This window comes from Cervus canadensis, chromosome 26, assembly GCF_019320065.1.
Source record: "Cervus canadensis isolate Bull #8, Minnesota chromosome 26, ASM1932006v1, whole genome shotgun sequence".
NCBI lineage: Eukaryota > Metazoa > Chordata > Mammalia > Artiodactyla > Cervidae > Cervus > Cervus canadensis.
This window is the reverse complement of record NC_057411.1, coordinates 21,256,266-21,283,610: the sequence shown is the minus strand read 5'-3', so window position 1 is coordinate 21,283,610 and position 27,345 is coordinate 21,256,266. Positions and strand designations below refer to the sequence as shown.

The 27,345-nt window shown below is 38.7% G+C and overlaps 1 protein-coding gene and 1 non-coding gene across 2 annotated transcripts in view; one reads left to right on the top strand and one right to left on the bottom strand.

Moving 5' to 3' along the window:
- LOC122428473 (transmembrane protease serine 11E-like) overlaps nucleotides 1–27,345 on the top strand; it is a 117,258-nt gene that overhangs the window by 41,160 nt on the left and 48,753 nt on the right. Inside the window, exon 3 of the mRNA XM_043448517.1 lies at nucleotides 20,170–20,261. Coding sequence (XP_043304452.1) covers nucleotides 20,170–20,261 — 92 coding nt within the window. The remainder of the gene's footprint in view (nucleotides 1–20,169; nucleotides 20,262–27,345) is intronic.
- Nucleotides 25,666–25,737, bottom strand: TRNAC-ACA. Its single transcript has one exon. It is a non-coding gene; the product is annotated as a tRNA-Cys (tRNA).

The following is a 27,345-nucleotide window of genomic DNA, read 5'->3' as shown; positions in this document are numbered from 1 at the left end:
AATAGGGATGATCAGAAATTCTCAATTTAATTCTGCATTCTATGTGCTTAATGTTTGAGATATGTTTTATTGTTGGCACAAATGCTTGTCCAATATTTCAGATACACCCTATGAGTGCCAGGAAAGGAGTGAAGGTAGAGAATATTTCATTTGTCAATATTTCAAGACACTACTGATTTAGGGAAACTCATGAAAAACTCAGAATGTCCAGTCTTACAGTAGGCCAACGAAGTCTGTATCTGAGTATAGCTGAAAAGTTCAAGACCCTCAGATAAATCAGTAATGCTTTCAGAGATAAGGAAAATTTCTTCCTTCATTAAGTGATATTTATGTGTCTATTAAATATGGTTATTCATTGTACATCTTTCGAATTTTTTATCCACTGAATTAAAAATTAATGTGATCCAATTAATGAATAAAATTTAACCGTACCTCTTCAGTATATAGGGACACTAGGGGATCACAAGAAAAACAATGTTATGTTAGGGTTAGTATCCTTATTATGTTAGTATCCTTATTATAGGAAGCATAGAACAAAGATGGAAGACTGGAGACAATGTTATCATTTGCATTGTTCCAGCATCATAGTGGTGGAATGTTATCATTTGCATTGTTCACCACCTTAAGAAGAGGTGGCAAGAATACACAGAACTATACAAAAAAAAATCTTAATGACCCAGATAACCGTGATGGTGTGATCACTCACCTAGAACCAGACATCCTGGAATGCAAAATCAAGTAGCCTTTAAAAAGCATCACTACGAACAAAGCTAGTGGAGGTCATGGAATTCCAGTTGAGCTATTTCAAATCCTAAAAGATGATCTGTGAAAGTGCTGCACTCAATATGCCAGCAAATTTAGAAAACTCAGCAGTGGCCACAGGACCTGAAAAGGTCAGTTTTCATTCCAATCCTAAAGAAAGGCAATGCCAAAGAAGGCTCAAACTACTGAACAATTGCACTCATGTTGCTGCTGCTGCTGCTGCTCCTAAATCAGTTCAGTCATGTCTAACTCTTAGTGACCCCATGGACTGCAGCCTACCAGGCTCCTCTGTCCATGGGATTTTCCAGGAAAGAGTACTGGAGTGGGTTGCCATTGCCTTCTCCTGCACTCCTGTTACACACTAGCAAAATAATGCTCAAAATTCTCTAAGTGAGGCTTCAACAGTACATGAACCAAGAACTTCCAGATGTTCAAACTGGTTTTAGAAAAGGCAGAGGAACCAGAGATCAAATTGCTAAAATTCCTTGGACCATAGGAAAAACAAGAGAGTTCCAGAAAAATACCCACTTCTGCTTTATTGACTGCGCTGAAGCCTTTGACTGTGTGGATCACAATAAACTGTGGAAAATTCTTAAAGAGATGGGAATATCAGACCACCTGACCTGCCTCCTGAGAAATCTGTATGCAGGTCAAGAAGCAACAATTAGAACTGGACATGGAACAATGAACTGGTTCCAAATTGGGAAAGGAGTACTAAAAGGCTGTATGTTGTCACCCTGCTTATTTAACTTATATGCAGAATATATCATGCAAAATGCAAGGCTAGATGAAACACAAGCTGGAATCAAGATTGCTGGGAGAAATATCAATAACTTCAGATATGCAGATGACAGCATCCTTATGGCAGAAAGTGAAGAAGAACTAAAGAGCCTCTTGATGAAAGGGAAAGAGGAGAGTGAAGAAGCTGGCTTAAAGCTCAACATTCAAAAAATGAAGATCATGGCTTCCAGTCCCATCACTTCATGGCAAATGTATGGGGAAACAATGGAAACAGAGACAGACTTTATTTTCTTGGGCTCCAAAATCACTGTAGACAGTGACAGCAGCCATGAAATTAAAAGATGCTTGCTCCTTGGAAGAAAAGCTATGACTAACCTAGACAGCATATTGAAAAGCAGAGACCTTACTTTGCCAACAAAATTACGTCTAGTCAAGGCTATGGTTTTTCTAGTAGTCATGTATGAATATGAGAGTTGGACTGTAAAGAAAGCTGACCATGGAAGAATTGATGCTTTTGAACTGTGGTGTTTGAGAAGACTCTTGAGAGTCCCTTGGACTGCAAGGAGATCCAATCAGTCAATCCTAAAGGAAATCAGTCCTGAATGTTCATTGGAAGGACTGATGTTGAAGCTGAAGCTCCAATACTTTGGCCACCTGATATGAAGAATTGTCTCATTGGAAAAGACTCCGATACTGGGAAAGATTGAAGGCAGGAGGAGAAGGGGACCCCAGAGGATGAGATGGTTGGGTGGCGTCACTGACTTGATGGACATGTATTTGAGGAAGCTCTGGGAGTTGGTGATGGACAGGGAAGCCTGGCATGCTGCAGTCCATGGGGTCACAAAGAGTCAGACACGACTGAGTAACTGAATTAAACTGACTGACTGACCATCATAATCTGCCATGACTGTGTATTGATTTCCTGTTATATTTGGAATACATAGTCCTAGCACTGTTGGAGTTAGTAAGAGTTGAGCCACTACTGTAGGTATTTTCTCACTCAGAACTTTAAATAAATTTAGAATTTCCTCAGGTAGTAATTATTGTATTCCCATTATCTGATCATTTTTTGGTTTCCCCTTTCCCCTCCATTGTATTGGAAAATAATCTTTCCTGAAGAGAGTAATAGAAGGAAATGATATAGAAATAACCAAAAAACAATAAAGTGTGTGAGGGGGATAGTCAATACTAGCAGATTAACCTGGAATAATCACATCAATGGACTGAGCTAAAATTGAATGTAATTGAGTGGGTGCTCAGTTGTGTCTGATTCTTTGAGATCCTGTGGACCATTATGGCCTACCAGACTCTTCTGTCCGTGGAATTCTCCAGGAAAGATTACTGGTGTGGGTTGCCATTTCCTTCTCCAGGGGAACTTCCCTGACCCAAGGATCAAATGCAAGTCTTCTGTGTCCCCTGCACTGTCAGGCAGATTCTTCACCACTTGAGCCACCTGGGACGCCTAAGCCAAAATAGGGAAATGGCAGTTTGGTGTTAAAGGATGGTAGCCAGGAGAAAAAGACTGAGTTGCAGAGCCGGAAAGACTAGATGGAGAAAGGAATGAGATATGAATGATAGCTATCAGTTAGAAGGTGGTCAGGGTAAAATGAATTATGAATAGAAAAGAAATCTGTTTTTGGATTGACACAATGGATCATAAACTACAGCCAGAAATACACTGACATCTGTCAACACTGTGGGTCTACGGCTGAACATAAAGGCATGGATGGTCTGATTGATCCACTTTGATTTCTAGCTCTGAAATTTCTCTAGTTTCTACTCAATATCCTATTGTTATAATACTTTATAACTACTACTATCTTTCTCCCCTAAAAGCCAGTGGTTTTTCTGATACTGCCTTCTAGAGACTAGGGTCTTGCTTTCAGAGATAAGATTCCCACTAGTAAGAATTTGCTGAGGTAGACTGCTGCCTGGATCTCTGCGTGTTGCCTATTTGCAGACTGCGTACCTGTCATGCCTTAATCATCTTCTGTTACATTTTTCTCACCTGGGATTTGATTGTTTCCTTGCCACTATTTTTCCCAGATAGTATGTTCTACCTTGCTTTTCTGAGCAGACCTTTTCATAATGCTAACTCTGTCCCTACTTGCCTTTCATTGGAGCTGGTGCTGGACCTGTGTTCTGGACTGTCCCAACAGTAAACAAATCGTGGTCCTCATTCATTCATTCATCAAACATCACTTAGCATCCAACTATGTGCTCTGCCTTGTACTTGGTACTTGAGACATAATGGCAGAAATAACCATGGATGGACACAAGTGCTCTCACATGCTCCTGATGAGAGTGTAAATTGATAAACTACAGTGGGGAGTAACTTGGCATTATTCTTTAAAGTTGCACATGGACATTTCTTGTTATCCGACTGTTGCCTGTTTTTGTTTATATTTATAAAAGCGCTTGTTTCTCTGCATTTGCTTCACTTTCATTTACAATATCCTAAATTGTTTACACAAAATGTATAATCAGTGGACATTTTGTACAGGCACTTTTCATAATTACAAAGTGAACTAAAAACTATTCACATAAATAGAATGGATTTGTTAAAAATAACCCAACACACAGCAGCCTTGCTATCCTTTGCTTATTCTTTTCTGACAGTTTGTAGCCTGCATGACATCATGCAGCTTGAGTTCACAGTGATGCTTCAGTGACTTTCCAGCAGAGCTAAAATATCGCATCTCCTTGGATAATGATGCTCAGCAGGAGCTTCACCTCTGGAGTTTATGCAGTTCCTTCCAAACAGAAGATACTGACTCTACTCCACACTCCATCCAGTCCAGACAGTTCACCTCCTGTCAACATCCTCAGTTTTGAACCGTAGGGCAGCAGATCCTCCCCAAAGCAAACACAACACACGGAATTCTCTTCTATACGATTCTATTATGCACAAGTGCAAAATATTCATACAGATGAAACATTCATGACAACTGAGGAAAGCGTAAGTTTTAAGAAGTGTTTTCTGTGAGAAGATGTGACCCACATCTGAGTCAGTGATACCCTGTAGTCTTTAAAAAAATGTCACTATTTTTTTTCCCCTTATTTGCTGGCTCCAAAGGAAAACTGCTTGATTTCTGTTCTATTTCAAGCCAAACTCTGGCAACACACCTTCTCAGGAAGGTAAGACTGAGTGAAAAACAAGTGAGAAAGTGGTTGAAGGTGAATGTGAAGAGGTGACTGTGAGAAGACCCCCTCACCACCCCAAATTTGTCTACATATGTCTACAGCTTTATCAGCCTGTCACTACAAACTGAGGTTATCTTTCACGTTTGTGTCCAGATAATTACAGGAAATGACTGTCTCTCCACTTGCCAGATGTTAGAACTCACTTCTCTGCCACACTGTTTGGAGAGCTTCCAGGGTCCTGTCTTGCCTGTGGCTAGGAGCTCTGCTGCAGTTTGGTCTCTCTCTGCAGGCTTCTCATCCTGCTGGCCAAGGGATGTTTGCTACCTCTGCCTCTAACTGCCAGCTCCTAGGAGGGAACACCATTCTTATAATTCTCCATAAGACAATTGGGACCCTGCCAGGACATTTGCAAGGCTTGCATGTTATGTGCATGCGTGCATGCTCAGTCGCTAAGTTGTTTCTGACTCTTTGTGACCCCATGAACTATAGCCATCAGGCTCCTCTGTCCATGGAATTACCAGCCAGACATCGGTAGACATTTGAGTTGGGTGATGTAGCAGTTGCCAGCTCAATGTCAACCCAGGTCTGGCTGGTAATGAAAATATGTGAAGTCTGTTGGTGTAAGAAAAGTGGCCATGACATTTGGCTGCAGTATCAGGAAATAGCAGGAATGATATCAGTGCAAGTGGTGGTGAACTGGCTCGCACATACTCCATTTAAAAAGAGAAGCTGCTGTTTTTAGAGCTAACTGATTGCTGACCCATGGAAATAGACAGTTTTGCCAGGTCTGATTTTGTGAGAAAAGTCTGAAACTCATATTTTTAAGTGCAACTTTCTTTTTCAATGTTAGCACTCAATTTTTTAACTTTTTATTTTAATATGGCACTCAGTTCAGTCACTCAGTCGTGTCCAACTGTTTGCAACCCCATGGACTGCAGCATGCCGGGCTTCCCTGTCCATCACCAACTCCCTGAGTTTGTTCAAACACATGTCCATCAAGTCAGTGATGCCATCCAGCCATCTCATCCTCGGTCGTCCCCTTCTCCTTCTGCCTTCAATCTTGCCCAGCATCAGGGTCTTTTCCAATTTGTCAGTTCTTCACATCGGGTGACCAAAATATTGGAGTTTCAGCTTCAGAATCAGAATATTCAATGAATATTCAGGACTTATCTCCTTTAGGATGGACAGGTTTGATCTCCTTGCAGTCCAAGGGACTCTCAAGAGTCTTCTCAAACACCACAGTTCAAAAGCATCAATTCTTCTGTGCTCAGCTTTCTTTATGGTCCAACTCTCACATCCATACATGACCACTGGAAAAACCATAGCTTTGACTAGACAGACTTTTGTCAGCAAAGAAATGTCTCTGCTTTTTGATATGCTGTCTAGATTGGTCATAACTTTTCTTCCAAACAGCAACTGTCTTTTAATTTCATGGCTGCAGTCACCATCTGCAGTGATTTGGAGCCCAACACTACCATAGTCAAATCACACACTTTTGTGGACCTCAGTGGGACTGTGGTCCATTAGTTTAGAATCACTGTTAATAGCTGCCATCATAAGTAGCTACTCTTGCAACCTAAAGCCCAGGGACACTTCCAGGTCCCTGCATTGCAACCATCAGGCTTCCAGTGGCATGTGCACACACACACACATGCACACACAGTGCCTATATGGGAGAATTCCGTTCTTCTCAGGGGAAAACCCACATCCTTTCCTTTTATGGAGCCTGGTTTTATCAGCTACTCAAAACAGTCACAGTGTTTGCCCAACTCCATCTCAACTATGGGCTTCCCAGGTGGCACTAGAGGTAAAGAATCTGTCTAGTAATGCAGGAGACATAAGAGGAATGTGGGTTCGACCCTGCATTGGGAATATTCCCTGGAGTAGGAAATGGCACCCCACTCCAGTATTCTTGCCTGGAGAATACCAAGGAGAGAGGAGCTTGGCAGGTTACAGTCCATAGGGCTGCAAAAAGTAGGACACAACTGAGCAACTAACACTCATACCTCTCATCTAAAACTTTGTGTGAAAGAGCCCCATTATAGTCCAGATGTCACTGCCCCAGATTCAATAAAGTTTACTTTCAGTCTTGCCTTCAAAGTAAAGCAAAGCAAAGTTGCCACTGCACAGGAACTATAATTTCATCACTTGCCCCTGTGGGAAGAAATTCTTGAACAAAAATTATGATATTCCCAGAAGATTTGCTCCCAGAAGAGAATGTGCTGGCCAGGAAAAATTGAAAAACATGTTCCACTTAACCAGGTTGACAATATTTCTCATTGTAAATTAAAGAACAAGTTTTTGGGTTATACACTTCAGTTACATAAATATATAACTCCATGTATAAATATATTGGGAGTGTTCTATGTATGTTTCATACTCAGATATTTCATAATTTGATTTTAAATAGGCATTCACAGATGGCAACATGAGTAAATTAAAATATCATCTTGTATATTCACTTTTAGCTTTTCTTTGTTCATGGACTTAAAAAAATGAATTTTTGTTTCTTTTTCTCAAATTATTTTTTAAGGTTAAATAAATTCGTGATTCTCTATAGGCAGCATTTGCATTACAGTTAAGAGGGAAGAAGTAAAGAAAATTCACATTTATTGACAGTGAGTAGTTTTTGGATCCTTAAATATATTATGTCATTTGTTCTGCACAATAACCCTGGGGTAAAAAAAAGATATTCTCCTCATTTTATAAAAACAGGTTTAAGTGTGTTCAGTAAAACTTGCCCTGGGTCACATGATTAGTAAATTGCAAGGCTTAGATTTAAATTTAAAGAAACTAAGATGATTATTTTATTTCTTCTGCTTCATTACATATTTTTAAAAAATTTATGTATGTATGTATTTGGCTGCATTGGGTCCTTGGGTCCTAGTTGTGGGATGCAGGATCCTTGTCACATGCGGAATCTAGTTCTCGGATCAGGGATCGAACCCAGGCCCCCTGCATTGGGAGGGCAGAGTCCCAGTCACTGGACCACTAGGGAAGTTCCCTGATTTATTATTGACACACTGTAGCCTAAACCTCTAAAAGAACATATAAACCCTGTGTGTAAATAAAAGTTTCAATCTGTCCTAACCAAGGTTTAAGTGGTACTTGAGTAAGCCAGATTGAGAGAGGCGGTCCCTCAAAGTTGGCAGACATGCAGCATTGTAGAAGAAAGGACTTTAGAGGTAGGAGATTCAGGCCAGAGACATGAGCCAAGAAAATTTAAAGCACGAACTATTCTTTGCAAGGAAGTGGGGAGGCACAGGGGAATCTGTGAGAATTCGTGTATGAGCCAGCTGAAATGTAGCTCCCATAGAATCAGTTTAGTTGCAGAGAAATAAATGAATACGCTCATACATAGTAGGCAATTGGCGGGAGTCACAATGTAGGATCAGCAATATATCTGAAACACATAAACTTATTTACATACTAAAACTCGTATAGAATTGGAAAACAAGGCCATCAAATTCTCAGTTACTGTTTTCTCTAAAATATGAGTGTGTTTACTTGATAATTGGACTAGGTGTAGAATTTCAGGTTCAAAATTTGTTTTCCTTCTATGTTTTGTTCTGTTGTTTCAGCGCAAGCAGTTTTTACTGTAGGTCTGTTTCTATTATCCTGGAAGGAATGTATCTTTTCTTTCTAGAACCATCAAGATTTTCCTCTTTACTTGCTATCTAACATTTCACCATCTAGCCTTGGTGTATTTAATTTTGTGTGACATTTTCTGGCCCTTTTGAGGTTTCATGTCTTTGCAAAGTTCTGGGCAATGCTAGTGATCACCTTTCTGAAATATTTCTTCTACCATGTTCTCTCTAAATCTGCTGAAGGATGTTATGCCTGGTGGTTACAATCAGAAAGATTTGCTGATGGTCTTCTGGGTTCGGAATGCTCCTCATTCTTCTCAATGTCATCAGCCCTCTAGCATGCTGGGCTCTTTCTCTCAAAAAGTGTCCAATTTATCTTCCTACAAAGGAGGTTGATACTATTTACTTTGTAGGAGTAGGAAGAGAAATATACTAGAGTTGACTTGCCTGGCTCCTCCCTTTGTGGTATTCTAGGTGATTATCCTGCCAATAGTATCTGGGTCTAGCTTCTTTTCCTAGATTTCATCATATTGAGGCATGGAGAACTTGTGTTGCTGGTCTCAACTCCTAGGTTAAAACTTTCCCAAGAGAATCCTTGTCTGTGATCTTTCTCTTATCTGTGACATTTAGCTAGATAAAATGTCTCCTACTGGTAAGAAGACTGAGCTTTTCATAGGTATGATATCAAGAACCAACAAACAATATGAAATAATGACGAACACATATAAAGAATTCCCAGAAAGGGTTCTCAGGAATTGGTATTTGTTGTGCTTTGAATATTTTGATAACTAGCCTAAGAAAAGGTTCTTAACTCTCAGATCAGTTTATGGAAAGGACCATTCATACTCATACTGATGTGTGAATATGTCAGGAAAACAGTCATCACAAATCTCTTGCCACTGAGCCCTTACCTTTGCCTTCAGCTCAGCGAGAAGTAACTTGCATAGCATCCTACATGAGGTGGTAAATGGTTCTAGTATCAAGTTATAGTAACTTTTGCCCTCATTAAGGGTGGAAAAGAAGACAATACGATGTAAAACTTTCCATGCATTTACAGGAAAGAATTACTATCTTGGTGTCAAATCTTGAACTTGGGTAACAATGGTCTTGAATGTAGTTGCTGTCTAATTATAGTGGTCACTCAATGGAGACGTAGTCCTGCCTTCAGAAAAGATATTGAGATTTTGTCCTTAATGGATTTACTTGTAAAGAACTTCATGCATCTGATAGTACTACAAGAAGATTGCAATTAAACTTTGAAGATGTTGGGGAGGTATAAGTGACCCAGAGGGATGGGATGGGGAGGGAGGTGGGAGCGGGGTTCAGGATGGGGAACACATGTACACCCATGGCAGATTCAAGCCAATGTATGGCAAAACCAATACAATGTTGTAAAGTAAAATAAATTAATTAATTAATCTTAAAAAACGTTAAAAAAAAAAAAGTGTACAATAGAATAGGTATTCAAAACAATGCTGTAGGGAATTCCCAGTAGTTAGGATTCTGAACTTCCACTGCAGGGGGACACGGGTTTGATCCCTGGTTGGGGAACTAAGACCCCACAAGCCACACAGCTAGGTCAAAAAAACAAAACAAAACAAAAAGAAAATGATAGAATTGAATTTATTGACACCGGAAGATGTTCATGATATATCCTTAAGTAGACACAAAGACTAAATTGAATGTGTGAGTTAGGATAGTTTTGGCAACAAGTAATAGAACATCCAACTCAAAATGAATTAATTTCTTTATTTTTTAAATATTGTATTTTTATTTATCTATTTGTTTGGCTGCACCAGGTCTTCACTGTGGCCAGCAGGATCTTTGATCTTTGTTGCAGCATGTGGGATCTTTAGTTTTGTCATGGGAACTCTTAGTTGTGGCATGTGGGACTAGTTCTCTGACCAGGGATTGAATCTGGGCCCCTTGAATTGGAAGCGTGGAGTCTTAGCCATTGGATCACCAGAAGAGTTGCTAAAATGAATTTAAAATGATATATTTATTTATTGCAATTATTATATGTGTTTATCCAATTGGTCTAGACCAGAGATAGGGAAGGCTTTCGGGTTGTTGGTTCAGTGAGCTAACAATGTTATAAAGGAACTAGTTTACTTCTCTTTGCTCTCTCACTCAAAATATCTGCTTTATCCTCCAGCTGGCTCCCAAAATAATTGAAAGAAGTTGATTCCTCATTCACATTCAAAAGGAGGAGAGAATGACAGACTATCACTTACTGTAAAGACCAAAGAGGAATCTTTCTAAAATCTCTAGCAACCACCTCCTAATTTATCATTGGTTAGAATTGCATCATATTCAGATTTCTAAACTCGTAGGGAGAAGGAATATGACTTCATACTCAGACTTACTCACTAAGCTCAGATCAGTTTCCCAAATCAGAGTACTCAATGGAGTATAGGATGACTTGCATTTGGAGAGTCCGATACAATTTAAAAAAATATCTATCTATCTAATGTCTTTGAATAGAATAGAAAATTAATCCCACATTATGAAAGTATTGGGCATTGGAATTACATTTCTTTTACATTTGTTCCTTTTGCTTGCCTGTATGTTGTAGTCTTCTATAATTAAGTATGTGCTGTTGTTGTCTCATTAACCTTTTAGTGTGGAAAACTTTCAAATCAACCCCAAAATATAGGAAATAGTATAATGAACCCTCAAGTATCCATCACCTAGCTTCAACAATTATCAACTTGTGATGAATCTTGTTTTATACATTATTTTTGTAATAAGAAAAAGTTGGTTTTAGTTAAAAAGAAGATCTAATCACCTACTTATCATTTTCTCTAATCCATAGAATTCACCTTTATGCAAATCAGTAAGATTAGGTAAGGAGAGCCCAGTATTGCTCTTGTTGGGTGCTCAAGATCTTTCTCAAATTGTGCCCAATGTATTTCTTTGAGAGTTTGGTATTGCTTCGTTTCTTACCCTATCTATGCTTCTCAGAAATTCATGCTGCAGCATCCCCAACATCAAGAGGAAAAGCACATGACTCTAGGAACTTGGCATACACATTAAAATGGCTCACTTGAAAGCATAGAGTTATTTTGAAATCTCATTTTTACAGTTAAAATCTGTGAAGATGTGTATTTTAGGCTATGTTTAATAGAAATGGAATTTCTAAATTACTCACCATTGAATAAATTTGATACTGTAGGGAGATGGTACACGTTGGTCTTATGGCTTCCAGGCTTCCAAGGCACCTTGACGAATATGCCTGTGAACACAAGATCCCTAGTTTGAGAGGCACAGCCTAGGCTTCTCTCTGCATTTAAAACCCTGATTCTCCCCTCGGTTTCCTTGATTTTGAAAGTGCATTCTCTTTAAGGACTTGGACTTGATGTCAACGCTCTTGCCTTTCTCCACAGGAACCTCAGCTGGTGTGACCTACCCTAGGACCTAATCCTTAGTTGTCAGACCTACTGACTCAGCTTGGCCAGGTCTGGCCCAGTACCCTGATTCTTTTCAGTACCCTGAAAAGAAGATTTCAGATGTACAAAAACACAAGGGAGAAGATACTTGTTCATCTAACAGATATTTACTGAGTGCCAACTATGTGTCTGCATCTGAATGCAGAGTTCCAAAGAATAACAAAGAGAGATAAGAAAGTGACAAATGCAAAGAAATAGGAAAAAAAAAAAAAAAACCAATAGAATGGGAAAGACTAGAGATCTCTTCAAGAAAATTAGAGATACTTAGGGAACATTTCATGCAAAGATGGGCACAATTGAGGGAAAAAACGGTATGGACCTAACAGAAGCAGAAGCTATTAAGAACAGGTGGCAAGAATACACGGAACTATACACAAAAGATCTTAATGACCCAGATAACCAGAATGATGTGATCACTCACCTAAAGTCAGATATCTTGGAATGTGAAGTCAAGTGGCCCTTAGGAAGCATCACTATGAACAAAGCTAGTGAAGGTGATAGAATTCCAGCTGAGGTATTTCAAATCCTAAAATATGATGCTGTGAAAGTGCTGCACTCAATATGCCAGCAAATTTGGAAAATTCAGCAGTGGCCACAGGACTGGAAAAGGTCAGTTTTCATTCCAATCCCAAAGAAAGACAATAGCAAAGAATATTCAAACTACCACCAACTGCACCCATCTCACACACTAACATATCAAGGTAATGCTCAAAATTCTCCAAGCCAGGCTTCAACAGTACATGAACCAAGAGTTTCCAGATGTTCAAGCTGGATTTTGAATACGCAGAGGAACCAGAGATCAAATTGCCAACACCCACTGGATCATAGAAAAAACAAGAGAATTCCAGAAAAGCATCTACTTCTGCTTTACTGACTATGCCAAAGCCTTTGACTGGGTGGATCATGACAAACTGTGGGAAATTTTTTTTTTTTGGGAAATTTTTAAAGAGATAGCAGACCACCTGACCTGCCTCCTGAGAAATCTGTATGCAGGTCAAGAAGCAACAGTTAGAACTGGACATGGAACAATGAACTAGTTACAAATTGAGAAAGGAATATGTCAAGGTGGTATATTGTCACCCTACTTATTTAATTTACATGTAGAGTACATTATGCAAAATGCTGGGCTGGATGAAGAAAAAGCTGGAATCATGATTGCTGGGAGAAATATCAATAACCTCAGATATGAAGGTGACAATACCCTTACGGCAGAAAGCAAAGAGATACTAAAGAGTCTCTTGATGAAAATGAATGAAGAGAGAGAAAAAGCTGGCTTAAAACTCAGTATTCAAAAAACTAAGATCATGGCATCTGATCCCATCACTTCATGGCAAATAGATGGGAAAACAACAGATACCATGGCAGACTTTATTTTTTTGGGCTCCAAAATCACTGCAGATGGTGACTGCAGCCATGAAATTAAAAGACGCTTGCTCTTTGGAAGAAAAGCTATGACAAACCTAGACAGCATATTAAAAAGCAGAGACATTACCTTGCTGACAAAGGTCCATCTAGTCAAAGCTATGGTTTCTGTAGTGATCATGTGTGGATGTGAGTTGGACCACAAAGAAAGCTGAGCATGGAAGAATTGATGCTTTTGAACTGTGGTGTTGGAGAAGACTCTTGAGAGTCCCTTGGACTGCAAGGAGATCCAACCAGTCAATCCTAAAGGAAATCAGTCCTGAAAGTTAATTGGAAAGACCAATGCTGAAGCTGAAAATCCAGTACTTTGGACACTTAATGTGAAGATATGACTCATTGGAAAATACCCTGATGCTGGGCAAGACTGAAGGCAGAAGAAGTGGATGACAGAGGATGAGATGGTTGGATGGCATCACCGACTTGATAGATGTTATTTGAGGAAGCTCTGAGAGTTGGTGATGGACAGGGAAGCCTGGCATGCTGCTGTCCTTGGGGTTGCAAAGAGTTGGACATGACTGAGCGACTGAACTAAACTGAACTGAGCTGAACTATTTGTCTGGCACTTAGCCAGGCTTTGGGAATAGTGTAGTTAAAAGAAAGGACACAATCCACTGTTATCAGAGACACCAGGAATGTGTAGACAATTACAAAATGAGCTAAGAAGTGCTTGTTATATGAAGTATTGTGTCCTGTGAAGCTCAGAGCAGGGCTTCTTAGGTGGCTCAGGAATATGTTCCAACAACATGATACAGTATGATTTGGGAGACAAGGAAGTGATGTCTTGGTAGTAGTTTTCTATATTTGAATGAAAACTTGCTCTTGTTTAACCACACAGAGTAGCTTCTTAGGAGCAAAGAGATAGTCAAAAGCAGGAAATTGTTTCCAGTGTTTGCTTCTTACACTTATTACACTGATTTAACAAGAAGGAATGAGTACAAAGACTTTGATTACTTTGGGATGGAAATTAGAAAAATAAGTGTGTTGTTTTCAGCCTGAGCTTTTTTGGTGAGCATCTTTCACGTGTGTTGGGAATTTTATTCAAGTCTTGGTGCTTTTTACTCATGTTGCTTCTTCTTCCAGTAATGAAATTTCTTTGTTATCTTGGTGACATCTTAATCATTGGTGAGTCCTTGGCCTTCTGTGGTGGCTCAGCTGGCAAAGAATCTCCCTACAATGGAGGAGACCCAGGTTCAATCCCTGGATCAGGAAGTTCCCCTGGAGAAGAGAATGGCTACAGACTCCAGTATCCTTGCCTGGAAAATTCATGGACTGAGGAGCCTGGTGGGCTACAGCCCATGGGGTCGCATAGAGTTGGATACAACTGAACAACTAACACTTTCACTTTTTCACTGGTCTTCTGTGAAATCTTTGCCAAGTAGAATCAGTTGCTCTGTTCTTTCTTTTCCCTTAAGCCCATCTCTTAACAGGTGAGGCTTCGAACCATCGGTATTGGCCTCTCCTCCTGTGCCTTCCTGGTTGAGAAAGCAATTAATCATTCTACTTTCTAACCTCAGAAGTCTGTATGGTGGTGGTGGTTTAGTTGTTAAGTCATGTCTGACTCTTGTGACCCTGTGGACAGTAGCCTGCCAGGCTCCTCTGTCCATGAGATTCTCCAGGCAAGAATACTGGAGTGGGTTGCCATTTCATTCTCCACAGAACTCTGAATTTAACTAAAATATATTTTTAAAAGAAGTATATGGGCTAACTGGATTAAAATTTAATTTAATATTTATAGTGAACTGATTATTTCAATTACTTTATCATTAAAAGACTATATCAGTCAAAACTTTTAACTTTAATTTTTCTTTCTTGTTTCTCTGCAAAAAAAATGGGGTAGTGGTAATGACATTGGCATTTGTTCTGGAACCATCTTGATTGAGTGAATATGATGTGACACTCATTTCCCATTGAGCAATTCAGAAACAAACACACCCAAGCAATGGTGAACTCCTCTAAGGTGGAGATAGAAGGATAGGCTGTGATGACCCACAGTTAATCAGGGCTGAGTAATAGAGCTGAGTGAGGAAACAAGTGAAGAAAGCCCTGTGCCTACCCTTCGTCTGCTCTTCTACAGATGTAGAGTCCTGACCTCAGGTTACATAAGCAAAGGACTGTCTTGTATCTGGACGTTTACTTTTCCACTGTTAGCCCTCTTTTCTCTTCCATTTCAGGTATGCAACAGACACAAAAATCTGTCACTATAATATGACAGATTGAGCTTCCCTTGTGGCTTAGGGATAAAGAATCCACTACCAATGCAGGAGACATGGTTTCATTTGGGAGGCTCCCACACGCTGTGGGGCAACTGAGCCCATGCATCACAACTACTGAATCTGTGCTCTAGGGCCCAAGAGCCACAACTACTGAAGTCCCCGAGTCCTAGGGCCTGCATCCCAGAGGAGCAGTGGCAAAAAAAAAAAAAAAAGTACAGCCAAAAAAAAAGAAAGAAAGAAAGAAAGTGGCTCTTGATATAGAATTGCTATTGTTCAGTCACTAAGACATGTCTGACTCTTTGTGACCCTATGGACTGAAGCATACCAGGCTTTCCTTTCCTTCACTATCTCCCAGAGATTTTGCAAATTCATGTCCATTGAGTCAATGATGCTATCTAACCATCTCATCCTCTGTAGCTCCCTTCTCCTGACTTTAATCTTTCCCAGCATCAGGGTCTTTTCCAATGAATCAGCTCTTCACATCAGGTGGCCAAAGTAATGGAGCTTCAGCTTTAGCATCAGCTTCCTATGAAAATCTCCAAAGTGATGCCAAAAATTGGCAACAGTCATTGCCCTCTGGCAGGGTTAGACACCCTACGAAGTCAAAAGATTTGCTCTCCTAACAACTATCGGCACCCATCTCCACATACGTGTAAAGAGAGAACAAGGGAGAAGAGTCCCCTGCATGGATCACTGCCTTGTTGTAGCGAAAGGGCTTGTGTAACTCAATGAAGCTATGAGCCATGCCATGATGGGCCATCCAAGATGGATGATCATAATGAAGAGTTCTGACAAAATGTGGTCCACTAGAGGGGGAAATGGCAACCAACTCCAGGATTCTTGCCTCAAGAACCCCATGAGTAGTATGAAAAGGCAAAAATATATGACACCAGAATATAAGCCCCTCAGATCAGAAGGTGTCCAACATGCTACTGGGGAGTGGAGGGCAATTACTTATAGTTCCAGGAAAAAATGAAGCAGCTGGGCCAAAGTGGAAATGATGCTCAGTTGTGGCTGAGTTTGAGGGTGGAAGTAACATCTGACACTGTAAAGAACAATATCGCATAGGAATCTGGAATGTTAGGTCCATGAATTAAGGTAAATTGGATGTGGTCAAGCAGGAGATAGGGTTTCCCTGGTGGGTCAGATAGTAAAGAATCTGCCTGCAATGTGGGAGACCAGGGTTCAATCCCTCAGTCGGGAAGAACCCCTGAAAAAGGAAATGGCAACCCACTCCAGTATTTTTGTCTGGAGAATCCCATGGACGGAAGAGTCTGATGGGCAACAGTCTATAGGGTCACAAAGAGTTGGACATGATTGAACGATTAACTCTTTCACTTTTCAAGCAGGAGATGGCAAGAGTGAACACTAACATCTTAGGAATCAGTGAACTATTAATAAAATGGATGGGCGAATTTAACTCAGATGACCATTATATTTACTACTGTGGGCGAGAATCTCTTAAAAGAAATGGAGTAGCCCTCATAGACAACAAAAGAGTTCAAAATCTAGTACTTGGGTGCAATCTCAAAAATTACAGAATGATCTATTTTTTTCCAAGGCAAACCCTTCAACATCACAGTAATCCAAATCTGTGCCCCAACCACTAAGGCCAAAGAAGCTGAAGTTGAATGGTTCTATGAAGACCTCCAAGAACTTCTATAACTGACACCAAAAAAAGCTGTCCTTTTCATCATAGTGGATTGGAATGCAAAAGTAAGAAGTCAAGAGATACCTGGAGTAACAGGCAATTTGGCCTTGGAGTACTACATGAAGCAGAGCAAAGGCTAACAGAGATTCGTCAAGATAACATGCTGGTCATAGCAAACATCCTCTTCCAACAACACAAGAGACAACTCTACACATGGACATCTTCAGATGGTTAACACCGAAATCAGATTGATTATATTCTTTGCACCTGAATATGGAGAAGCTCCATACAGTCAGCAAAATAAGACCTGGAGTTGACTGTGGCTCAGATCATGAGCTCCTTATTCAAAATCCAGGCTTAAATGGAAGAAACTAGGGAAAACCACTAGCCCATTTAGGTATGACCAAAATCAAATCCGTTATGGTTATACAGTAGAGGTGATGAATAGATTCAAAGGATTAGACCTGATAGAGAGAGTGTCTGAAGAACTGTAGATGGAGGTTTGTAACATTGTACAGGAGGCAGTGACCAAAACCAAAACCATCCCCTTGCAGTCCAAGGGTCTCTCAAGAGTCTTCTCCAACACCGCAGTTCAAAAGCATCAATTCTTCAGCACTCAGCTTTATTTATAGTCCAACTTTCACATCCATACATGACTACGGGGAAAAACATAGCTTTGACTAGATGGACCTTTGTTGGCAAAGTATTGTTTCTGCTTTTAATATGCTGTCTAGGTTGGTCATAACTTTTCTTCCAAGGAGAAAATGTTCTTTTAACTTCATGGCTCTAGTCACCATCTGCAGTGATTTTGGAGCCCCCAAAAATAAAGTCTGTCACTATTTCCATTTTTAGGAATACATAAACCTAAGTATGGGCTTCGCAAATGGCTCAATGGATAAGAATCCATCTGCCACTGCAAAAGATGCAAGAGACTCAGGTTTGATCCCTGGGTTGGGAAGATCCCTGGAGTAGGAAATGGCAACCCACTCTAGTAGTCGTGCCTGAGAAATCCCATGGACAGAGAAGCCTGACAGGCTACAGTCAATGAGGTCGCAAAGAGTTGGACACGACTGAGTACAGCACAGGACAGCACAGCCCAGGAAACCTAAGTATATAAGAATATAGGACCACATAAAGAATTTCTTTGAGTTTGGAATGTAGGTTTTCATAGAGAAAAAAAGTCTTGAGGTCCTGTTAAATGAGTCTAACACGTCTTAGCCCAAAGTCACTCTGGGGAGAATGTCTTCCTTTGAACGAAAAAGTATAATCAAAGTTTTAATAAAATTTTAATGTGAAGTAGAATATAGTATGTGAAGCTAGTATTAACATTTAGTTAATGGAAATTTCATTTCTTAAGGGCTAGAAAACAAGAAAAGATTAATCTCATAACCTGGAAGTTTTTACTTCATCATTGTTTCCTCTTTGTTTCTGGCTGAGTTGTAATTTCAAGTGAGCAGACAGAAACATGATACTATATATTGAATAACTTCGAGTAGATATCCATGCTTTTCTTCAGTGTTATCTCGTAGTTAGAATAAAGAAAGATGAGGTGTTGCTTTCCAATCCCAAGTACAGAATGCCCCAAAGAAGAGGTTTCTTGAGTTACCGTTAGAGAATGATTCCAATTCTTGGCAGCCTAATCCCACACTTCACTGTGGATCCCAATTTTTTACAGCTGCTCAGATGAGCCATTGGTTAAATGGCTGAGTAGAAGTATTCAACCATATTTATTTGCCTTCTTTACAGTGATTTTTAGAATTGGTTCCACATACCTGCTTTCTCCGTCCTTCCCTCTCTCCTTTCCATGCATATTTTTGAGAGCCCATATGTCTTAGAAATAAAGTTACTGTCTGTTAAGAATTTACAGTTTAGTGGGGTTGAGATAAAATAAACAAAAATTTCTAATACATTATGGTAAGTGTTATGATACTATGAGAACATAAAGGAGAAACACCTAGTTTACAAGAATTAGAGGAGGCAGATTAAAGATTTTACCTGACACAAATACACAGACATTTGCATATACATGTGTCAGTACGCATTTTAAAAAACTAGATTATTGCCTTCTCAGAAATAAAATAATAATGACTGTGTTGGCGGATATGCCTGTCTCCACCATAGGAAATACCACTGTCCTAACTGAGGGTTAATATATGCAAACTATATGAATTTTCTAGAAGAATGGTGGCACATAATTTTGAGATATTAATGCTTTTCTAATCTTGACTATATTTTCAATAAATACCAAAGTAAAATTTTTATTATATGCATGGTAGAGTGGAAAGCATGTCAGATTAGTTAAAAAAAAAATAGGTGTTATATATCAGGCCCCAACAGCAAAACTCAGGTGCCTTCGCTACCCAGGCCCCTCACCCTTTCTACAGAAACTACCTCCGCCTGGATCTTGCCTCCACCAGTGCCCCGTGCAATATTTATTGGTCTATCAATTTCTCCCCTATCCCTTCTCCCAAAGGAATAAATCATGTTTCATAAAAAAAAAAAAAATAGGTGTTATATAACAGCTTCCCACTAGTTATTATGTGTGTGTGTATATGTGTGTGTGTGTGTGTGTGTGTGTGTATGTCAATGCTACTTTCTCAGTTCTTCCACCCTCTCCTTCCCCGGCTGTGTCCACAGTTTGTTCTCTATGTATGCATCTATGTTCCTTCCCTGTTGCACAGCAGAATCCAACACAACATTGTAAAGGAATTATCCTCCAATTAAAAAAAAATAATCACCCTCATAAGCAACAAACATCATGTCTTCCTTTATATATATATATTTCCCCATAACACCTTTTATTAATAAGCAAAAATATTCTTTAAAGAAATAGCTGTTATTACTATATAGAGGTATTAACTGTGATTTTGACCAATTTAACTTAATTAAACCTCATTTTCTTATTGGAAATGTGAGGTTGAGAAAGATGATTTATTTTGTTTTTCTAGATTTAAATATCTGACTTTTATTGAAAAAATCTAGTTTATATGGTTTATAGTAACACTTTTAAATTATTATAATCTGAAGACAATAGCTTTTTAGTTCCCACTCCTAGAAAGTACCAGTATTGTTTATGCTTTCTTGCTCTCTGTAAAATTTGACTTTGTCTTACTAGTAACACAGTCTCCATCAACTAGCCAAGACTCGTCAGACTGGTTCTAGTTAGATCATCAGTGACTTCCCTCTTCTCCTTAATCCAGCCCTCAAGGTTGCTGATAGAGTCTGGAAACACACACTTGATTGCAGACCTTGGTCTCCAGAGGAATCCTCTCTGCTGGTCAGCAATGTATCGGTGAGTTCTCTTTTCCTTTGTCTAAAGTTAACTTGTTTAAAATGGCATGAACCACATCAAGGAATGTGTAGATCTCCAATTCATTATTTGCTTAATGTGGAAAAACACTTTTGATATTTAAACTGAAATTTTGTCAAGAAATGGATTTCTCTTCTTTATATACTAGTGCTCCCTGTCCTGTTCTGTCTCATTCCAAAATGTTTTTCTATATACACTCAAAACAGTTCAACAAAAGATAAAGATACATGGTGTTTGACAACTGTCTTTTAGTTTGTTTTGTTTTGAGAAAAATAGAATGTGTTTTTACCTTGAGTTCTATTTGTCCCAAGTCATGTTATATATTACGGAGAAGGAAATGACAACCCACTCCAGTGTTCTTGCCTGGGATATCCCATGGACAGAGGAGCCTGGTGGACTACAGTCCATGGGGTTGAACATAACAGAATGACTAAACAACAGCAATAATGGTATATATTATAGTACATTATACTATATCATATGCTTAATTAAAATTATACATGAGAAAAAAACTGAAACCAACCATAAAGATTAAACTTATGCTTCTTTCTGTAAATAAATAGTATAAATTTTAAAAACTATATATGTTTTAAAAGAACAAGACAAATTTAAGAATATAATGGGATGAAATTATTATAGTTGGATTTTCAAAATAAATCCAGTGATGTACCTAGACACAATCAACTTCTCTAATAGAGAAATCATAATTATTTTGAGGCTGTTTTCTTTAAAAGTTAGAAACTAAATAGTAACAAGTTTACAATGTACTAGCTTGGACTCTGAAAATTTTATCCTCATATTAAAAATTTATTTTCTCTGAGTAAAATATTGGCATGCTATTTTTTTTAATTTCTGCTTTGAGAAGAAAATATTTTGAAAAGTATAGAACTCCTAATGGGATCTTAAAAATGAAGAACATGCAGGCTCTGTAATTGATAGAGAGTCCTACATAGTTATGAGAATTTTAATACCCTCTATATTTGTTCATGAATCAACTAAGAGCTAGAGACATCACAAATTTAATCAGACTTTTCAAGGCTTCCTGCCTTTTTCAAGTACTTCTCTATAATCCATGATGATTTTATGTATACCCTTTGTCTGCCTTACTTTTTACAATATTACTATAGAAAATAGCTTTTATTTAAATATATAATCCTATCAAACTCAAGATTCTAAATTTGATTTCAGGCTACGTTGATCTGAGTCTGGATTTTGTGTAGGGGAGTTATAATGTGGGGGGAATTGGAATGAATTTTTCTGAGTATAATCTCTAATTTGAAGCAAAAAATACTTTCAGTTCTGCTTCATTGTAGATGAAAGATATGTCTCAACAGAAAACAAACAAAAACTTCCTGATCTAAAAATTGTATAGAAAGTGAAGCATAATTATGCTTGAGTCAGCCTAGGAGATGTTCAGAGAATGGGTAGAGTGAAAAGGGATTAAACTTATTATGTACATTTGCTGAAATAAATGTGCCAACTGGAATGCTTTGAAGAAACAGGTATATTGAAATATAAAGGGAATTTCATTTTTTAACAGTGATTGTTGCAGGTTTTTATTTTTTACTGAAATATAATGTATATATAGGAAAGTGTGCATTAAATATTTTTACAACTCAGTGAATTCTCATAAGCTGAACATATTTGTGTCAAATGCACTCAGATCAAGAAATCAGCCCTCCTGAAGCTTTTCCCTTCTTCATTTCTGTTGACTATTCCCAAGGATTTCCATTCTCTACAGGCGATTTCTTTTTAAGGCCACTGGTTCATAACTGGGAAGGCAAATCAGAAACAGATGGAAAGATTTATCAAATGACATGCTTCTTTTTTTTTCCTCTTTTTTTTAACACCAAAAACATTTTGTATTGGGGTATAACCGATTAGCAATGTTGTGATTGAGGTGAACAGTGAAGGGACTTAGCCATAAATATACATGTATCCAAGTTCCCCAAAACCTTACTCCCATCCAGGGTGGCATATAACATTGAACTCTGCTACTTTTTCTTTAAGCATATTTCTGATATGCTTCTTCACTACTTCTTCACTACTTCAGCTACATAGCTCCTTCACTACTTTACCTGTTCTAAATGAAAACCACTATTTGTCAACAAAGGTCCATCTAGTCAAGGCTATGGTTTTTCCAATAGTCATGTATAGATGTGACAGTTGGACTATAAAGAAAGCTGAGTGCTGAAGAATTGATGTTTTGAACTGTGGTGTTGGAGAAGACCCTTGAGAGTCCCTTGGACTGCAAAGAGATCCAACCAGTCCATCCTAGAGGAGATCAGTCCTGGGTGTTCATTGGGAGGACTGATATTGAAGCTGAAACTCCAATATTTTGGTCACCTGATGCAAAGAGCTGACTCATTTGAAAAGACCCTGATGCTGGGAAAGATTGAGAGCGGGAGGAGAAGGGGACGACAGAGGATGAGATGGTTGGATGGCATCACCACCTCAATGGACATGAGTTTGGGTGAACTCCAGGAGTTGGTGATGGGCAGAGAGGCCTGACGTGCTACAGTTCATGGGGTTGCAAAGAGTCAGACACAACTGAGCCACTGAACTGAATTGAACTGAATTTTAGAATTTAAAAGTTAGAAGAAATTCAGATCAGGTAAACATTATTCTTTAAATACTATTGTTTTCTCTAAATTCTGATTTTATACTGTTCTTTGAACATGAAGAAATCAACACATTACTTTTACAAAAAAATACAACAGAAGGTTAAAGAAAACTTTTTCAGGTGTAAGTTTACAGGGAAGAGATTGGGAAGAGAAGAATATATTTATTAAATAATAATATAATATATAAATATATAATAATATAATAATATTGATGGACATGTCTGCTGACTATATTCACCAGCAAGTACTGACAACCAGCAACCACTGACAGCAGACAGAATTTATAGACATTAATATTTCACATGTTTAGACAGATGAAGGTAAACAGTACTATTCAAATGAAACAAAATGGACAACTTTAATTTTTACTCAGTAGGATAAGCATTATCTCTCAACTTATAACCCATGGATCCCCTCCATTAAATTCACTGGGTACTTATTAAAAGTAGAAAAGTCCAGTTCTCATTCAAGAATTCCCATGAATCTCTGGTTGAGGTATGGGAATTGTATTTTTAAAAGTTACACAGAGTCATTCTTATTTACTGTAAAGAACTGGTACAGTGTAAAGCCATAAAAAGAAAGGAACTTTTAAGACAGAAGGAACTTAAAGTAGAAAGGAAATAGGTCAGCTATTAAAGAGGTGGCCCTTTGGTTTCTTTAAATTGGTATAATTATATCTTAATGGGAGGTGTTCTCTTCCCGGTCACCTTTTCCTCCAAGGGAGAAGTGTAGTCATTTACACAACATAGTGATGATTAAGGAAGTGAAGATAATTTCAGGATGTATGGGAAACTGGAGGGTGGATACAGGCATAATTTGGGTAATCTGTGTCTGACAGAGAGGGTTGTCGTACTTGGGTTAAAAATCTGTTTGCTTGTAGGGAAAAATCTCAATGTGAAATGAATCTAGCACCATCTTCCTTTCTGCCCTGAAATTAGTCAACAGAGAGTGATAATGAAGGGTGAGGTGTGGGTCCAGAGATGCTTTATGATGGTGCTCCCAGTGTCCAATGCTCTGTTGTCAGTTCTCTTTCAGCCAAGATCAGCCCTGGTCCACGTAACAACTTTTAATGAGTTCTCATTGTGTACCAAGTTCTTTGTGGAGGAAACTGATTTGTTGCGCACCTATATTATGTATTACACCTTTTGTAAAATGCTATCTGATTTAATTTTGACAGTCCTTTGAGAAGCTGCTATTATGATCTCTCCTTTAAAAGACAAAATAATTGCAGCTCAGGGCTGGTGAGTGTTGGATCGAGAAACTGACCCTGACCTTTCTGGCTCTGTGGTGTATTCTTTTTACTATAATACAGTCTATTGTGTGTAGGAAGCTAAAAGAAGAGTCTTTGGAAAATTTGCTTTCTAACAGAGAGATGGAAAATACACACATATGCATATACATGCATGGAGAAAATGTGTATGCATGTGTAGGAATACCTATTTATATATTGTATAGGCAAAGAAACAAGTTAATATCAGTTAATATTAAAGAATGGACATATATACCAAAGGAGGAAGGAGGGTGGTATAATTTTGTTTTCGTTGATTGATTTTTAGAAATGTTTTGAAGGATTCATAGACTGTCCTTACTTAATTTTCTTAAAATTGTCTCTGTATTTAAACAAGATAATGTGAACTAACTTTTCTGTACCATCTCAAAAGTGATCAGCATTCAATTATATCATTGCTTTCTAAAAAAGACTGCAACATTTGCTATAGTGTGAAAATCAAGTTCATCTTAGTGCACCATTTCATGGAAGAAATTCATTAGTCTGTAATAACTGTAACTGTCTAGTGAACCTTTGTTATTACTCATTTTTGTCTGCTTTCCTCCAAAATATCCTTGTTTCAAAATAATATGCAAATAAAGAGAAACATTCAAAAAATAAAGCAACATCACAGCTTTCTTGTCAGCGCTGAGATTTCTAAGTATGCCTGATGCTTTCATCCTTGAGGATGGGGACACTGGACAGTTGTGGAGCAGGTCTTCTAAGACTGTCAAGTGATGAAATGGGGGTTCTGTCTGCATTTCGTGGCTTTCTCAGGATTAGAGTTTAGAGGAATTCTGCTAAGTATGTTTCAAAGTGCACTCCTTTGGACATGCTCTCATCAAAGATGGTGGATGAGAATTTTGAAGAATGGTCTCACAGTTTCAAGCATAATTTGAAGGCTTTGAAATGAGTGGGTTAGAAAATAGGAAAATTTTAAGAGGTTGAGAGAGAAAAGTGGGCTGCAGAGGTACCACGTCATGCCAGAACCCGCAAGCCCAGTCTTCTCCTATGTACATACATGGCCTGCATGATTGAGAAATTTCTGAGAATTTTAGAATAATAACTCCAAGATGATAGGAATAAACATGATATTTGTCAACAACAAAATAGAAATGCTTCCTGTCTGCCAGCCTCAGAGGTCTACTTAGAAGACTATCCATTGAATTATAGCACTGTTCCTTGAAAATATAGCTTTTATATCTTTTGACACATGAGACAGTTAAATCAGCGTAACAGTAGCACCACTGAGGTAGATAGAGGAGGCATTGTGGGATGGTATAGCATTGTGATTAAGAATCTACGTTTGCAGTCAGATAGACCAGGGTTTGCAATCAGATACTTTGGATTCTAAAATATCATATAGTAAGTAGTAAAGTCGATCAGTCGTGTCCGACTCTTTGCGACCCCATGGACTGTAGCCTACCAGGCTTCTCCCATGGGATTTTCAGGCAAGAGTACTGGAGTGGGTTGCCATTTCCTTCTCCAGAGGATCTTCCCCACCCAGGGATCGAACCCGGGTCTTCTGCATTGTAGGCAGACGCTTTACCGTCTGAGCCACCAGGGAAGTCCTAAAGTATCATATAGTCACCATTAAACTGTGTCTTGCAATCTTTCATCTGAAGATGTCAGATGATATCTTTTTTGAAGCTGCAGAAGCAGATACAGAAGGATTTAGTACTCTTTAAGGTTGAACTATGAGTCAGTACAGAACAAAGTAATAATTGCCATCATTTGTTTCACATGTACTGTGTGCTACCTACTATTCTAAAATATCATGTGCATTTAATCTTTATAAAAAAAACAATGGTTATATTATTATACCCATTTTCTAGATGAGGAAACTGAGGCTTAGTCAAGTAACAATATTTGCCCAGAGGTGATAAATGGCAGAACTGGTAATTAACCCAGGTCTGTGTGTCTGTGTGTGTGTGTGAGTGTGTTGGTCGCTCAGTCATGTCCAACTCTGTGCAACCCCATGGACTGTATAGCCTGCCAGGCTCATCTGTCCATGAGAATCTCCAGGCAAGAATACTGGAGTGGGCTGTCATTCCCTTGTCCAGGGGATCTTCCTGACCCAGGGATCAAACCTGGGTATCTGGTATTGCAGGCTGATTCTTTATCATCTGAGCTACCAGGGAAGCCCTAACTCTGGTCTATCTGATTGCAAACATAGGTTCTTAATCACAATGCTATACCATCCCACAATGCCTCCTAATCTACCTCAGTAGTGCGACTGCTCTGCTGATTTAACTGCCTCATGCATCAAAAGATATAAAAGCTATATTTTCAAGGAACAGTGCTATCATTCAATGGATAGTCTTCTAAGTAGACCTCTGAGGCTGGTAGACAGGAAGCATTTCTCTCTGTGTTCTATAATTTACGGGATATCACAGTCAAAGATTAGGTCATTCGCATGTGATCACAGGAATGAGTGAGTCAGTCAATACTAAAGATGGAATCTGTCCTCCCAGTTCACCTGTGTACTGAGTCCAGTGTTACCAAGTAGAAGAGTTAAACTAACACAGGTGTCTACCTGACCCAGGAGATATTATTGTTGCTGTTGTTATTATTGCCATTTGAGTTTGTGTAGAAATGTATGGACTTCAAAAAATTGATCATTGCACATTAAAAGCTTATCAGGTCATAGTAAAATTCAGAAGATATATATATGTATATATAGTAGGATACATAGGTATATACATATATATGGAAGTATTATATATGTATATATGTTTTTTATAAAAAATTTCAACATACTCTTTTTTTTTTAACATATATTCTTATTTGAAACCTATCAAGAACTGTGAGGCAGACAATTTTAATATGATCATGATTTTACAGATAGGAAAACTAAAGATTAGGAAGACTGAGACTTCCAAATCTCTAAGTGATTGGTAGAACTGGAGTTCAGACATACATCTCTAACTCTGGGCCTGAACTCTCTAATACTCCCTGCTGCCACCACCACATCCCTGGAATCTCAACTGCTCTCCTGGTTGTACTGTGTGCTTAGTCGCTCAGTCATGTCTGACTCTTTGCAACCCCATGGACTGTAGCCCACCAGGCTCCTCTGTCCATGGGATTCTCCAAGCAAGAATATTGGAGTGGGTTGCCATGTCCTCCTCCAAGGAATCTTCCCAACCCAGGGATCGAACCTGCACTGTGGGTGGAT